The sequence below is a fragment of the Notolabrus celidotus genome, chromosome 1 (genome assembly GCF_009762535.1).
Source record: "Notolabrus celidotus isolate fNotCel1 chromosome 1, fNotCel1.pri, whole genome shotgun sequence".
Lineage (NCBI taxonomy): Eukaryota > Metazoa > Chordata > Actinopteri > Labriformes > Labridae > Notolabrus > Notolabrus celidotus.
Genome location: NC_048272.1, coordinates 3,402,062 through 3,418,569, shown reverse-complemented (window position 1 = coordinate 3,418,569; position 16,508 = coordinate 3,402,062). Strand labels below are relative to the sequence as shown.

General features: G+C 38.5%; 1 protein-coding gene across 6 annotated transcripts in view; it reads left to right on the top strand.

The window, feature by feature from the left end:
• The window catches only part of elmo2 (engulfment and cell motility 2), a 34,046-nt gene extending 17,671 nt beyond the window's left edge, over nt 1–16,375 (top strand). The window contains exons 9-24 of one of the 6 annotated variants that reach the window (XM_034682350.1): nt 575–726; nt 1,489–1,567; nt 3,867–3,902; nt 4,229–4,279; nt 5,050–5,172; nt 5,424–5,543; nt 5,658–5,762; nt 5,843–5,951; nt 6,162–6,298; nt 8,862–9,025; nt 9,276–9,388; nt 9,498–9,605; nt 9,787–9,869; nt 9,983–10,060; nt 12,034–12,253; nt 12,366–16,375. In XM_034682350.1, the coding sequence (XP_034538241.1) occupies nt 575–726; nt 1,489–1,567; nt 3,867–3,902; nt 4,229–4,279; nt 5,050–5,172; nt 5,424–5,543; nt 5,658–5,762; nt 5,843–5,951; nt 6,162–6,298; nt 8,862–9,025; nt 9,276–9,388; nt 9,498–9,605; nt 9,787–9,869; nt 9,983–10,060; nt 12,034–12,234 (1,659 nt within the window). In that variant the 3' untranslated portion in view covers nt 12,235–12,253; nt 12,366–16,375. Of the gene's footprint in view, nt 1–574; nt 727–1,488; nt 1,568–3,866; nt 3,903–4,228; nt 4,280–5,049; nt 5,173–5,423; nt 5,544–5,657; nt 5,763–5,842; nt 5,952–6,161; nt 6,299–8,861; nt 9,026–9,275; nt 9,389–9,497; nt 9,606–9,786; nt 9,870–9,982; nt 10,061–12,033 lie in introns of all 6 variants that reach the window. The other 5 variants (XM_034682357.1, XM_034682341.1, XM_034682362.1 and 2 more) reach the window with 5 other exon arrangements.
• Nucleotides 16,376–16,508: the final 133 nt, after the last annotated feature.

Below are 16,508 nucleotides of genomic sequence, written 5' to 3'. Positions count from 1 at the left end.
TTGAATCCATTAGTCCCAAATTTAATAAAATGTGTCCTTTTGGATCCTTAGAGAGTTAGTCAACTTCTCCATTTTAAATATTTCCAAAATTATTCCAAACCAGTCATCCACAATTGGTGCTGCTGGTTTAAGCCACCTTCTGCTGATTGATTTTCTACTGGCTGCTAAAAGCACTTGCAGCAGCTTTATATCACTCCTCTTTTTCAGACACAGAACATGACCCAATTACAGAGCCTCAAAGGTCATGGGTACTTGAGTCTCAAACACCTTGCCTAGTTTCTTGTGGATATCATTCCAATATAAACTCAGTTTAGGGCAGTCCCAGAGTAAATGAAAATGATTTGCCTCTGTTGAGCCACATTGTCTCCAACACCTCTGTCTTGTATCCCTATATTTTTCTTGGTATGGAGTCTTTAAGTACCTGATGATATTTTTCCAGCAATGTTCTCCCCAGTGTCTGAGTTAGTTGAAGACCACTGAAAACTGCAAATCTGCTCCTAAGCCTCCACTGACAGCCCCATTCCTGCTTCCTTCTCCCCATGTTAAATTGTTCGTCACCTCTGTCCACACTCAGATTGCTGGCTACGTTAACCAGCCAATGGTAGACGTGTCCATCCTGCAGCGCTCTCTGGCAATCCTGGAGAGCATGGTGCTCAACAGCCACAGCCTCTACCACCGCGTGGCTCAGGAGATCACCGTGGGACAACTCATCGGGCACCTGCAAGTGTGAGCACACACACACGCACAGGGGCTTCACGCACTCTGATATGTGGGGTATTGAAGTGAATGTAACAGTGTGGGGGAAATTAAGAAATTAAAATGTAGAAGTTTTTAAAAGGTTGAGTTCAGGATGCTTTTAAAGCTCAAATTAGAAGACAGAGGTCAGAGATATAAAAACATAAACTGTAGAACCACGGTACGTCTCTTATCCCTGTGCTACTTCTCTATCCAGTTTGTCCTCTGTTCCCTAGTAATAATCTGAACAGTCACATGTTCATTTAATGTATTTTAGTTTGTTAACAGCTGGGAACTGCAGGGTCAAAGCAAATGTTATTCAAAACGAAGGAATAGCACGTTTGTTAGGGACTACTTTTAGCGGCGGAGTAAATCACATAATTCTGCAGTGTTGTTTAAAAGCAGCAGGATGTTTTAGTGAGAATAAAAAGCCAGTCCTTCCCAGTAAGACCTGTTCCATGTTGCCTTTGGTCTTTATGAGAATTCAGATGTTAGCAGTGTCCTTTACAATTCTCAAGATTCAACTTCTTGTATTTCATTGAAGATAAAAGACCAGTTTGAGTCTGCCTTAACCAAGCGGCCACCATCAATCCTGCACCCATCCCAAGTATTGAAAATGATACAGATAAAAGTAGGATGTAGTATTCTTTAGGTAGAGTTACTCTTGTAGCAATCGTTGTTTGGTTTCCTGATGGAGGTTTGTGGAGCATGAAGCTTCTAACTGGATGTTTTGTGGCTTGATATTTCCTTCAGGTCAAACCAGGAGATTCAAACCTACGCCATCGCCCTCATCAATGCTCTTTTCCTGAAGGCGCCAGAAGACAGGCGGCAGGTCGGTGGCACCCACTTCAGAGTGTGCTCTAATATAGAGAAGGACATAATAGATAGACATAACTATAATACTAATCATGTTCCATCCTCACATTACTGCCTAAAAAAACCCAGCTGTACATAATAGACTGACATTTATTCATAATAGTGGTATGGCGCTTAGTGTCAGAGAGCTGCCTCTCTGGCTTTCAGTGTTTGCAGCCGTAGGTTAGTTACTAAAGCTTATCTCATGAAGAGACGTCTGTCTGCCAGCTGTCATGTTGCAGGTTCTGTGTGACAGTCATCGCTGCAATGACGCTCTCACTCAAAATAGCACTTGCTTTCCTATGAAGTTAGCACATTTGTTATGCTGCATTTATTTCAGAGTCCCTCAAAAAGGTAGAGCAGCTGTGACTGAAGAATGACTTGATAACTAAGGATTGATCTGTAGATTCTTGTTTCGGTTAGACTCAATGATTGGACTGGATGCCAGACCGTAGAGCCGAAAATCAAATGTTGTTCTTGGGTTTAAGAAGAGGAGTGTAAAAATGAACACTGATGATTGAGTGAAACCTGGCTCCGTTAACAGTGTAGGTAGAAGTGATTAAATGTGGCATGAAAAATGATTCAGGCACATCCAAAAATACTTCCATTTTGGATTAGGGTCAGTTTAATTTAAAAGAGACATCCCAAATGGATACATTCTGATCTGAAATGTCTTTGTAGCATGACAAAATGTGCAGCAACTTGAGAAGGGAGTGCGTCTTTGAATGCCTGTCCAGTGTGCTACTCCTCACTGTCATGATGTCCCATTAGTGTGTGCTCTGCTCATCCCGCAGTCATAACCTCTATCAGCTCATAAAGTGCACTAGTGCACTGCAGTCTTTTGTTCTGTTTCTTGTCCTGTGTGTGCTGTTTTAGATGATTGCAGTATTACATGCTGACCTTGGATTTCTTAGATAAAGGCATATAAAAGTACTCATGTTCAGTTTTTACTGTGAAAAATAAGACAGCAGAGAAAATGTAGACTTTCAAAATCTTATATCAGGAAGTAAAATGGAGAAAAAAACAGAATAAAAAAACAGTAGAAAGTTATATCTAATTTAAAGAGAACAGACTTTTAAAACATTTTCACTTGCAGCAGTCTGATGAGTGACAAACATAAAGATTTTATGGTTTCTTGGCTGATTTGAAGATTTTTCTCAAATGAAAAATTTAACTAAGGTCAGTCTCAGTACAAACTTGTCACTTTTTGTGTCAGTATATTGAAAAATTCAAGACTTTGACAGCACATTATGAGCCTAGTATGAATGAATAGCAATAGTTGATGAAATGAAACCGTGATATATGCAGGAGCCAAGGAAGGGTCAGTTTGAGGGAGTTACTGAGATGGAAACTGCCTCCTAAACAAATAAGTAAAGTACTGCTTTTGTTAGATTTTTTTAATGATATTTTATTGTAAGTGTTTTTGAGAGTTTATGTTTTTTTAAATTGACAAAATATCACAAAATTAGAAAAATAAACAGCCTTTTGACTGGCTGTGGGATACATGTTTGCTTCAGTAGCTTTATCATTACTCACCACTTGATATTAATCTTCAAACTCATATATTCATATTTGTTGGATAAGATTTTTTTTATTTCAACATTCTCATTCAAAGCAGCTCAAATTCTCAAAAACTTCACTGAGCTGAAAGTGCTCACAAAAAGTTAATGAATGTGCCAAAAGTGAAGGGTTAAATGACACTCAGAAGAGATATGTTACAACCATAACACTCCACCTTCTCTTCTATTGTGACGTGTGGCATGCAGTATTTTCAAGAATCTGTCTAAGAAAACCTGATCATCTCCAGCTGCTCTTGTTGACCACTGGAGGGCGAACTGAGTCAGTCTGTTTGGTGTAAACGCAGCAGAGAGACATGCAGCACAAACTGAACTACCCTGTTGAGGTAATGACAAAAAGCCACTGAAACATCAGAGTTAACTTATTGCCCAAAAAGGATTTTAAATCATGCAACTCTCAATTTCCAGTTTTAGCATTCATAACATGCTCACTCTAAGGTCAGATACTAGTGGTGGAATCTACTATATAAAATCTTCCCTAAACCAGTTTGACAAACTAAATTGATTTAGTGTTACAGCATGTTGGCCTTCAGTCATGTTCTTTTGTTTCCCATTTTTAATGACTTTACTCTGTTTGATGTTCTTATTCTTTTGCATGTTGTGCTGGTGATGTTTCACTGTGTCTCATTGTGCGTGTTTGCACTCTTTGTTTCTGTTACTGTTGCACCCACGTCCCTCCTCCTTCCCTCGCACCTACAGGAGGAGTATACTAACCCACTGGAGCAGCACCTCACTGTGAGTACACATCCCCTCAACATCCCATATCGTCTTCTCCACCCTGCAGCCCTTCTCCTCCTCTCCGCTCTCTTGCTCTTTCTGTGTGTAGAAAGCTGCTGTGTAATCCATGAAAATTACGACTCCTGGCTGCAGCAGCAGACAGAATGACAGATAATAGTTAGAACAAGTTGTATTTTACAGACAATGTGCAGGACTCAAGTGCTGTAAGTGTAGCTTTAGATTCAAGTAAATGACTTCTGTTGACTTCTTCTCTGTATTGCAAAACATCTTTCCTTGTCTGACTCGCACATTAAACTGATGCATCTCCACTGATGTCCCCTCAGGAAATGGCGAGCACTTTGGCTCAGAAACACCTGCGATCCATCATCCTTAATGTGAGTAAAAAGTCTGCAATGCAAAACAAAGTATTTCTGGAGATTTCAAGCTGCAGCTCAGAGCTAACACTCTACTTGCTATTAGGCTTGAAGATTACTGTGAAATATCCAGGTGTGAAAGTAGAAATTGAACAGTTCCAAGAGAAGTTGCTGTTGCCTTAAATCATATGTAGGAGTTTGGTGTTTTATTTGGTAACTGTAAGTTTCCTCCCTGAAGCCAGCGGTTCAGAAAGTGCACATATTTTCTTCCTTGTAGAGAAGTGACACAGAACCAGCAAATGTGATGTAGCGTGAAGTCCATGAAGCAGAACAAACTTTGCTCTGAAAATGATTCCTTTTGACACCGACTCTTCCTGACTGACTGAACTGGCTGCAAATGTCAGTGAGATAGACTCTGCACTCCTCATTCCAGGAGCAAGAAAATATCCTGAAGCAGCTCTAGCACTGTCAGCTCTGAGTCTGAGCAGAGTTAATGACACCTGTTTACCCGCTTCCAGCATGACGCAGCAATATTTTCTTGTTTTTTTTTGATGCAGCCAAGAAAGCAACACCATCAGCCTATAAAAGTGATTTGCATTGTCAGCCTTTTGTCTTGGGGCTTCCAGGGATTTTCCAAACTTTTCAGATAATCTGAAGTTTCAGTAAAGAAGGATAGTGTACAACTGTTTCCTTAGCATTTTTTAGGTGCAGATTTTCTTGATTTATAATTTGATGTAGATTTTCCTCTAAATAGAGGCTTTAATCTGAAATCAATGCTCTTCTTTTTCCAGCATGTCATCAGAGGAAACCGACCAATCAAAGCAGAGATGGCACATCAGCTTTATGTGCTGCAGGTTTTGACCTTTAACCTTTTGGAGGAACGAATGATGACAAAAATGGATCCTAATGACCAGGTATAGATAATCCAGATGATCAATTACCTTTCTATAAGATCATTTGCTCATGTATTTCTATAGTGCCCTGTAATATGTTTCAAAATTTCCTTCATTATTTAGTAAAATACAACAAATGCCAATAAAATCCTTTCACTATTACTATTACTAATTTTACTATTACTATTACTGCCCTCTTTGATTATTTTTCCACTTTAATATTTGAAGTTTCTCTATTACTGTTAATTACATGTTTATTTTCTATGTTTCAGACCCAGAGGGACATCATTTTTGAGCTTCGTAGGATCGCTTTCGATGGAGAAAATGACCCCACTGGAACAGAAAAAAGAAAGGCCATGTACACCAAGGACTACAAGATGTTGGGGTTCACTGTGAGTCTCCACTATCACTCTCACTTTCTACTGTAATACTTTTAAAACCAGCTGTATGAACAGAATAAAACAGAATCAGTTACATATTTTTAAATGACTTTATTTTCTGTCTAGAACCACGTGAACCCGGCCATGGACTTCACCCAGACTCCTCCAGGCATGCTAGCTTTGGACAACATGCTGTACCTTGCCAAGGTTCACCAGGACACCTACATCAGGGTTAGTTTTGGTAGCAGGCAAGATTAAGTTCATTACACAGAGGAGAGAAGTCTCCTTACATGTCTACTCACTTGTTGCAGATTGTTCTGGAGAACAGCAGCAGGGAGGACAAGCATGAATGTCCGTTTGGCCGATGTGCCATCGAACTCACCCGCATGTTGTGTGAGATACTCCAGGTTGGAGAGTTGCGTAAGTAGATCTACATTTGCAGGGGTGTAGCTGTTTTACTATAAAATGTATGTAAAATGGCACTTATTTAAGTATAGTAATCAGGAATAGTGCTCTGCCACTCATTTCTTTAGACAAGGACAGCCTGAGAGGAAGGAGGAACGTGTTGCTGATGATGATTTCTATGTATAACTTGACCATTGACAATTGAAAATATTTTTCTTTGTGCAGCTAATGAGGGCTGCAATGACTACCACCCCATGTTCTTCACTCATGATCGAGCGTGGGAGGAGTTCTTCTGTGTCTGCATCCAGCTGCTTAACAAAACCTGGAAAGAGATGAGAGCCACAGCTGAGGACTTCAATAAGGTCTGATATTGAAGTGCTCTCACAAATGTTATTGGAAAACTCCAATTCTTAGAAACATGTTAACATTCACGGAAACCTCACAAATAGATATTCAATGATAACAAATATGACAACTTTTCCAAAATTTAACAATTTTTCACAACTGAAAAAGGGGTGAAATAGAGACAGTTAGATCAGTTCACAGTAAGCTCTCACACTAAAGTGCTAAATCAATTAACATTTGTTGCAGTGACAGCCAAATAGTCAAATATACAAAGTATTCTTTCTCAAAGTCACTGAAAATGTGTGAATGAACTTGAACAGTTAAAAAAAGAGTTCATGGAACAACACAAGGAAACTTAACTATGACCTTTTAGTTTCATACAGCAACATTTTTTACAAGGTAACTGACAATTTGGGTGTCATTATAAAATCAGCCTCAATATTGATTGAATATTTAAAGGTGACATATTATGCAAAATGGACTTTTTAATGGTTCTCTACCTGAAATATGTGTCCCTGGCATGTCTACAAACCCCCCGAGAATGAAAAAAATCCATTTTGCCCCTGTTTTGATTTCTCCACCTTTCTGTAAATGTGTGTGAAACGAGCCGTTTCAGACTTCTGTGTTTTTGTTAAGTAACAACAATATCTGGTCTGTCACAGAGTCAGAGCTCGGAGCTTGTTCAGCCCATAGACTGTATAAAATAATACTGAATCCCCTCCTCCGTTTTTCATTACCTGTACACATGTGTGCTAACAAGGAGCTTAGGAGGGAGGCATGCTAGTTGTAGGCTGTCTTAATAAACACAAAGGTCGGTTTTACTCCCCACGTCTGCAGATTTGAAGATCTAGTGGATGATTTTTATTTATCATGGATAAATGCTAGCGCTAGTTAGCATAGCTACATAGCTACATGTCGTAGCTGTAGCTGTGTACCAAGACACACGTCTACATACTGACAAATAAAACAACAAGAAACACAGAATCTGTGACTAATCCTTCAGAAAAGGTCCCGCTGCCTTTCTGGTAGAGGTCGGTTTTACTCCCCAGGCCTGCAGATTTGAAGATCTAGTGGATGATTTTCATTTATCATGGATAAGTGCTAGCACTAGTTAGCATAGCCACATAGCTACATGTTCATAGCTGTGTACCAAGACACACGTCGACATACTGATAAATAAAACAACAAGAAACACTAAATCTGTGACCAATCCTTCAGAAAGGTCGTGCTACAGGTGCCTCTCCGTCAGGATCAGATTCAGAGGGTTGAAGTAACGTGATCTCTGAGCAGCCGTGTATATTCAGCCAACATGTAAACATTAGATCAACGTGCTGGACAGCCGAGGCAATTCCACTTCCTGAGGGGGCGTGGTCAGAGAGAAAACAGAGTGTTCTGAGGAGGACTGAAGAAGAGGGTTTTTCAGGTATGCCAAAATCTGATTTCAAAGTGTTTTCTTGAGCATAAACTTTAAAGACATGTTTTGGGGACCTCTTAGACCAATATATATTGATGAAAAAAGCGTGATATGTCACCTTTAAGTCATATTTTCAGGATGCTTAACCAATGGCTCACTTTGACAAAAAAAAAAAGAAGTTAATGGAAACCCATGTTTCTAGAAGCTCTGATAGCCACCTTACAACAAAAGTTTCTTGCTTCCCTCTATGATTAAAAACCAGCGCTAATAATGACATTGACCCTGCACTTTATGTGAAGTGATAATTTGCAAAGTTACCAAACTAACTTGTAAATATGGTTGACATGAAACCCTTTCAGGCACAACCAGCACATTAGCATGGTCTAATGCTAATGTTCCCATTTAGCTTGAAGCATTACTCTGCACAATTACCACCGCACAGAACCACCAGCATGGTGACTACTTCTTACAGCCAGAAAGATTGAATAAAACCAGGCTGTAGGTGGATATTACTTTTGTCAGCGGGACAAAAGAATAATTTCCAGTGAAAGGCACCGCAAGTCAAGTTATTTTATGGCTTAAGTAAGCATTAACATAGGTTATAGGATATTATACATTAAATTAGTCGATATAAAAACAGATTCAGTAGATTGTCCACAGCGGTTGACTGTCATTACCAAACATCCTCATGTCTCCAGAGAAGGTGTGCTGAGTATAATGCGAGTAATGTCTGGCCTCCCATTTAAACACATTAAAAACAGCTTTATTCCTCTGCTCTGTGTGACTGAGCTGCCTGCTGATGTAGACAGCTGAGAGGAATCTGTTTCATTAAATGACACACGATAGCTATATCCTTAATGCTGTCTACTTCAATCCAAGGTGCTTTTGTTTAGATAATCACATTACAATTATTACACTTACAGACATTTATTGAAGTGCTTTAGATGGGGAGAGATGTCTCAGCAGAATGAGTGTCTGAAGGGGAAAATAACAGTTAAATAACTCATTTAACAGTATTTATGGTGCACTTAAAACTAATGCAAGGTTGTGAAAACATTGCAGTATCTCTGCCTTACCAAACCATACCTCTGTTTCACCTGTTGATGTAAAGCATGTCTGCTGAGGGTATATCTCATCTTTTCTGTGTGTGTATTAACTTTGACCAGGTGATGCAGGTTGTTCGTGAGCAGATCACCAGGGCTCTGGCCATGAAGCCGTCATCTTTAGACCAGTTGAAGAATAAACTGCGAGGACTCAACTATTCTGAGATCCTGCGTCTGCGGCAGTCAGAGAGAATGAGCCAGGATGACTTCCAGTCTCCACCCATCATGTCAGTCAAACTACAGAACCTCTTTTGTACCCTTATAGTTTGAATCTGTTCATATCTGCAGTAGTTCCTTATTATCTGTCTTTACAGACTTGGCAACTTCAGACTAGTCTTAATCATTTTTCTTACTTTTGTTGCATCTTAATTCAGTTCAAATCCAAACCTGCTCAGTCCCTAAGATAATAAATGTTATAGCTTTGTTCACATTTGTATGCATAAGTGCTTGTTGCTTCATGCTGTGTTTGTGCTGCAGTGAGCTGCGGGAGAGAATTCAGCCTGAGATCTTAGAGCTCATCAAGCAACAGCGACTGAACCGGCTGTGTGAGGGGAGCTGTTTCCGTAAACTGGGGAACCGCCGCAGGCAAGGTACATGCAGTATCAACACAATCACTTTGCTTTTTTACTTCTGAGGGAGTGCACACTGGTGGTGTTGATTATCAGCTGAGCACTGTGTTCCCTGCCTCCTCCTTTGCAGAGAAGTTTTGGTTCTGCAGACTCTCGCTGAATCACAAAGTGCTGCACTATGGGGATCTTGATGAGTCACCTCAGGGTGAAGTACCTTTTGAGCTCCTAAGTGACAAGAGTAAGAAACCTTTAAATCTTTACTTCACCAAGTGGCTCTATCTCCTAGATAATAACTTTTTATTTCACTTTCAGACAGCACACATGATGACACATTCACTGGCAGTTCACACTGTATCTGTCAGTAGGCTGACCTGGAATGTATCTAAATTATTAAGGTGTGGGTTTTGTATTCCTCCTAGTTCCTGTTTCTGATATAAAGTCTGTGGTGACCGGGAAAGACTGTCCTCATATGAAAGAAAAAAGTGCTCTGAAACAAAACAAGGTAACATCATTTAATTCATTTTTATTGTCATTCTATTCACATGCCTTTACTTTTCATTCTTTTCTGTCACTTGTTCAAGGAACACTTTTATATTTCCTGTTTGTTTCCCTCAGGAGGTGCTGGAGTTAGCCTTTTCTGTCCTCTATGATCCAGACGAAACTCTCAATTTTGTGGCACCAAACAAATATGAGGTAAGCAAGGCGAAAGACTTTGAAAAGAAACACAGGATATTTCAGTTTAAAGACATTATTTACGTGTGAAGTATGAGCTACTGGAAAAAGTTGTCTTGTACCGACACACCCAAAGAGAGTTTTCAACCAACTCTGCCATTGTTATTACCAAAGTGAGACTTAAGCATCTTTCAGCTTTTCAGTGGTGCTTATCAATTTGTTATTTTATTATTTTATTCAACAAAAAAACGTTTGAACCCACAGTACATCACCTGTGCATCCCCAATAACAGTTAGCAACTAACTAATGTTTAAATATTTTACTTACTTGAACTTAACTCGTCCATGCATTTATCTTCAGCAGACTAGACTACTGTAACGGGGTCTTTACTGGACTCCCTAAAAAGTCCATCAGACGCCTGCAGCTCATACAGAATGCTGCTGCTCGAGTCCTAACAAGGACCAAAAAAGTAGACCACATCACTCCAGTTCTTAGATCTCTACACTGGCTTCCTGGCTGTCAGAGAATAGACTTTAAAATCCTGCTGATGGTTTATAAAGTACTGAATGGTTTAGGCCCAAAATACATTGCTGATCTGCTGCTACTGTATGAACCACCTAGACCTCTGAGGTGATCAGGTACTGGTCTGCTTTCAGTCCCTAGAGTCAGAATGAAACATGGTGAAGCAGCGTTTAGTCATTATGCACCACATATCTGGAACACACTCCCTGAAAGCTGCAGGTCTGCTCCATCTCTCACCTCTTTTAAATCAAAGATTAAGACTTTTTTATTTGCCACTGCCTTCCTATCTTAGCTCATTTTAACTAACTTTAAATTAAAATTTGAATGTAATTTTTTAATATATTCTAATTTTCCTCTTCTTTTCTGTTTTATTATATTTGTCATTTTAATTATACTCTTTTATGCTTGTCTGAATGTTTCCAATGCTTTTAATGTTTTAATGTAAAGCACATTGAGATGCCCTCAAATAAAGCTGCCTTGCCTTGCCTAACTGTTACCATTTACTCTTGGTGGCGTTTGCCAATTAATCTTGCAATTTACCCAAAATTTGCTAAGACCTATTGATCTGCAACTGTGTTGATTAACTGCCAAACAGACACAGGAAGCGCAGTATGCCAAAAAAAATATGCTGGCTCCCATCTGCAGTAATCCTTCAACATCTTGTTTTTTTCTATAATCAGAACTCAAGCTCAGTTGAAAATCAGCTCTAATCAAACAATTTAAACACAAATGACAAAATTTGCTTCACACTTCACACTTGATAAAAGTCAATCAGCCTTTAGATTTTCTGGCTTACTTTAATGGCTCAAAAAGTAAAGATAGGAACTCCATTAAAAAAATGAGCATTTAAATGTTAGTTTCTTCTCTTTTTCTGAACAGACAGAGATTGCATTTTTACCTTTTACCAATCTGCATCATGATGTTGATTTGGAGTTCTATGTCCTCTTGATTACAAATGAATGACATTCTTTTTATTTTCAGGTCCATGCCACTAAAGCTAACCAGAGTAATGCCCCTGTATGACTTATTATTTACAGTCAAACAGATGGGACTTAATGAACCAAGAAATTATGACATTTACAATATCTGGTGGGGGGAATTTTACTTCACTTTTGTCCCAGCATACAATCTCCTCTCCGGTTGCTAACTGGTCACTGGCTACACCAGAATGTCCAAAAAGTGGACCGTGGGTCTAATAGGCATTATAGACAAAGCTGATTCATGCTTTCTGTTAATGTTCTTGTTTCTTACTTTTTCACTTGAACTCTAGTGTCAACACATTGGCGCTGCCCCTAGTGGCAAAAATACACCAATGCTGCTCTAAGTTATTACTTTTTTGTGTTTGCTATCACCAAAATAAAGATACTCAAGCCTGCTTTTTATGGTAGAATCTCTGACACACCATAATGAACCTCACATTTTCAGTCTTTATGCATTCACCTGAGCGTGTGTTTTTTTTTTTGTTCGAGCAGTACTGCATCTGGACCGACGGGCTGTGTGCACTGCTGGGTAGAGAGATGGGCAGTGACCTGACACGCAGTGACCTAGATACTCTCATCAGCATGGAGATGAAGCTCCGCCTCCTCGACCTTGAGAACATCACAATTCCAGAAGCCCCGCCCCCTGTGCCCAAGGAGCCTAGCTCGTACAACTTCACCTACAACTACAGTTGAGATGTGCGCCTGAGCATGTGTGAGTGAGTGTTTGTTGGGCTCAGCATGTGTGTGAGTTGTCAAGAATGAGTTTTCCCGACCTTTTGATGAATTCAGCTGCAGATGTATTTTTTATCTCCACTTCATTTCAGATCCCTGGAGGTTTCTCTATGTCCGTGTTTGTGATTCTCTTTAGTTTGTCAGATGTGTTTATAGCTCCACAGGGAGTTCAGAGGTCAGGGTCCACTACAGAGTTGCTTTCCTGGAGCTGGTAGAAATTCAGTGAGTGAATTCAGCAGTCTCCAGGCAACAATGATTTGTATTCCTCATTCTTTGCTATTTAAAGATATAGAGCTGCCTTTAACGATGAGGGATACTGTGCCTGAAGGTGGAAACAGATGCAAGCCTGCTAATTAGTTTTTACTCAAGAACATTTCAGACAAATTGCAATCAAATTGCTCAGTCTGGTCCCCATGGCAAGATATGTCAAGGTAGCTACTGCTTTAGTTCTGATGCTTTGTTTACTTCTATTACATCTTGGTACAGTGAAATGTTACACAGAAAGATGTACTCACATACCACCTCCCTCAATGCCACTCCTCAAAAAGGATTTTTGATGTCACAGGAGGTTAAATGTGATGTTTCTGGTTAAAGGGAAATGCACCTTATTAACACAAGTTAAGATATCTGATCAACAGTTCAGTATTTGAGGATGCAGAGAAAAGAGAGCCAGAGGCTTGATTTTAACAATGTTGGTTGTTAGTCCCTATTTTTCATTATGATCTAGTTAGTTTTATCACGCCTATCACACTTTGCCTCAGGTTTCGACAAATAGAATTGCAATGAACAATAATCCAAGCTTTATTTCCCCAGTGATTGGTTGATTTGTAGTAGTGAACGTTACCATCACATTTTCTTAGAGCTCCAAGGAACACTTAAAGCTCCTGTGAGAGACTATCAGTTTGTGTCAATTTTGGCCCGTCCATGGACGAAGCAGTACCTCATGACTCCTTAGATGATTTTGTCCTGACCATGCATAATAGTTTTTTTCCAACAAAGAAAACATCCTGCTTCCTCAAGACAGACAAACGTATCTTCCACTTTTAATCTTTGCTGTGGGAATTTAGAAAATAAGCTGCTTCAGCAACTTCCTTTGATCACCCTGTCTGACACCAACAAATCCCCACCTGCAGAGGTTTCAGGCATTCAAAATTAAAGTACAGAAATAACCAGTTTTGTCACTGATGGCCTATTTTGCTTAAGTAGGTTGTTGAGAGGCTTAAGTATTAATTTCAGTCTCTATGATAACCAGTAAAATATTTCTAACAGGGACTTTAGAGACTGTTTTTGTCATATAATGGCTTCAAAACCCAAAGAAAGTTAGACTGATGTTATGCAAGAAAGCAGTAAACATTCTTATTGAAAGCTATCACACCAGATGTTTTTTGTTGTCATATTTAAAAGCGACTTTTAAAACATTTTTGCGAATCCATTTTCTGTTATTCCACTATTATTTATGAGACTTGTTATTATTAGAGAATATGTTGCCCTTACATACTGCGAGGGTCTGAGAGAGTCTTTTGTTGTTTGCATGTCTGAGAGCACAGATTTTGACAGTTGTGTATGATGTATGTTGGCACATGGCAAGAATAAAACAAATATAAGCTTGATGCTCATGACAGTCAGGGCCAAAAGCTTTAACATGCAGCACATTAAAGAACATGAATGATAGAACCTTTTATTGATGACCCATAGTCACTCCATGCCTTATCGGTCATACACTCATTTTATATTTCTCATAACGTTAGGATTAACAAGCAGTATTTGAATTTGTGGTTGAATAATGTCATGGTTTTAGCAGAAATAAGGAAGCTTTTACATGTTTAATGATGTCAGTATGAAGAAGTCTTCTTAGCTGATGTATAAACTGGTGTTCAGGACCCTGATATTAATGCTTAATACCACAGTAGCATTGTTAGATGTATGTATATATATATATTTATATACATATCTCAAATAGTTTACAATCAATGAAGTAAAAAAAACAAAAAACGTGTTATAAAGCATTTATTACATATGTATATGAACCTTACACTGTGTACTCGTACAGCAAGATTTAAACTTCAAGTGTATTTCAGGGTTAATAAAACATTATGTGTATGATAACTATAGAGATTAATTTACAGTTCAGACACCTGTCATAAATGTATTGCAGAAGAAGTTAAACTTAGTTTATAAAAAATTAATGAACACTTAAAAATATCCTTGTATCTGCTACAGCTATGTTATAATGTGTTGTAAACTATTTATTTGTTGTTTAAGTACTGCTTGTCAATTCTTATTTGGGTTCTGGTTGACTATAGTCACAGAATAGTGTTTTTTTTTTGGTATCAGACATTTTCTCCAACAACCTTACCATACATTCCAGGAGTGTTTGATGCAGGAGTTTTAAAGCTTAATTTTGGACTCTTTTTTTTTTAAATCACACTGCATATACTAAAGAGTTTCTGAGTTAGTAATGGTCTGTTATGTAAATGTGGCAGCCCACCCCTCAAACAAATAGGAGCAGGTTCAAACAGCTGAGGGACTCAGTTCTGCTCATCTATAATACGAGTGTACAGTACTGTGTGCTATGTAAGCAAAGGTAAAAATGACAGAACTATTGCTTGATGTCAGTTTCTAAGTTCATAGTGTCATGATATTTTCATTCCATTTAATATCCTGTCAACTTATTTGAAAATCATAATATTCATTTGTTCTTGCAGAGTAGAATTATATTTTTGTAAAAGACTGTATAATCCTATCAGCTGTGAAGACAAAAGGTACCAAGCTATCATTTTTACTTTATGTCACTCTTTGCAGCATATTTAACATGCATATAACTGTGCAAGGACAATTCACACACACACACACACACTCACACACAAAAAGATAGTCATTGGTATTCATACTGTTTAAAGTCACAGCCACATTTTCATATCACATGCATCCCATGTTGTTTGGGGTTGACACATACTCCAGCACCTAATGATGTCAGTGTCAATGTATATAATACTGCTAATGGGAATGATGAAAATGGCTCCCTATCTGAATTATTGTTGATGCTTTTTGTGAAAAAAGATTTTTCTTTTTTTCCACAAGTGTTTTTTTTTTGTTGTTGATGTAGTTGGTTTCAAATGTTCCCTGTGGAGTTTAATGTCTATTTGGACTTGTTTTTCTGAGAGTTGATCCTCATCCTCTGCTCCACTGAGCTGGCAGCATTTCATCACAGTCTTTATACACAAAAATTACCCAACTGTGCCATAATGACACTCTGCCAGGATGCCACCTTTGTATTTATTTGCAGAAGTTTTGGCAAGCAAAAAAGGCCATATATGTAAACAAACAGTGTGAGCTTAATAAAACACACACATATGACACCGTCCTGCTGGCTCTGCCAATTACACACACTGGGCTTTTGTGTCTGTTACGCCTCTGATACTTCCCTTTGCTGCTGGCTCAACAACAAAACCACTTTGCCCCAACACCCTGCGTCCGTACCTTTCCACAGCAGGGGAGGCGTAACAGTCTTGTCTTGCACAGACTGTGTAAATGTGGCTCATGAGATGCAGCAATGCACCGGAAAGTACAAGCACATAGACGTTGATCTAAATGAAACAGAATACTAAATAACAGATGTTTTTCTGATGTTTTTTACAAGTAAAAACACTCAACATGCTTTTTGAACCTCAAGGGTAGGCTATACATAGTGCATTTAAATGCGTAACACTGAATATAAACATAAGTTGTCTGTTCACAGGAGGAACTCCACAGGGTACCTTTGACTGCCTAAAGGGTTATTTTATATCCTTGTAGCTGCTCCCAGAAAACCACAGCTGCAGTTAAAATGTATTAATACCACAGTGAGTGAAGGATTGTTGCATTGGATGTACTAACAGTATGACTTGAAGTTTATGGTACTCTTTTACATGACTTGCTAAACTATTTATTTACACTTGCTAGTGATAGTAAAGAATGACATGTTGTTAAGTGAGGAATAACAACAAAAACTCTAAATATGGTATACATATAGATCATTGTATGTATATACAGTATTGTGTTGCCTTATTGAAGAAAAATGTATTATGTTTTGTGTGAATAAATACAAAGACTACTGTTGAAACTTTGTACTAATGGTTTTATTATTTAAGATTCACCTGTTCATATAAAGTAGAGTATCTGTTTTAGTAAGCTTTCCACTCAGAGAATTTAAATAGAGGACGTTGATTATTTATTATTTATGTGTTTTTCTTGTT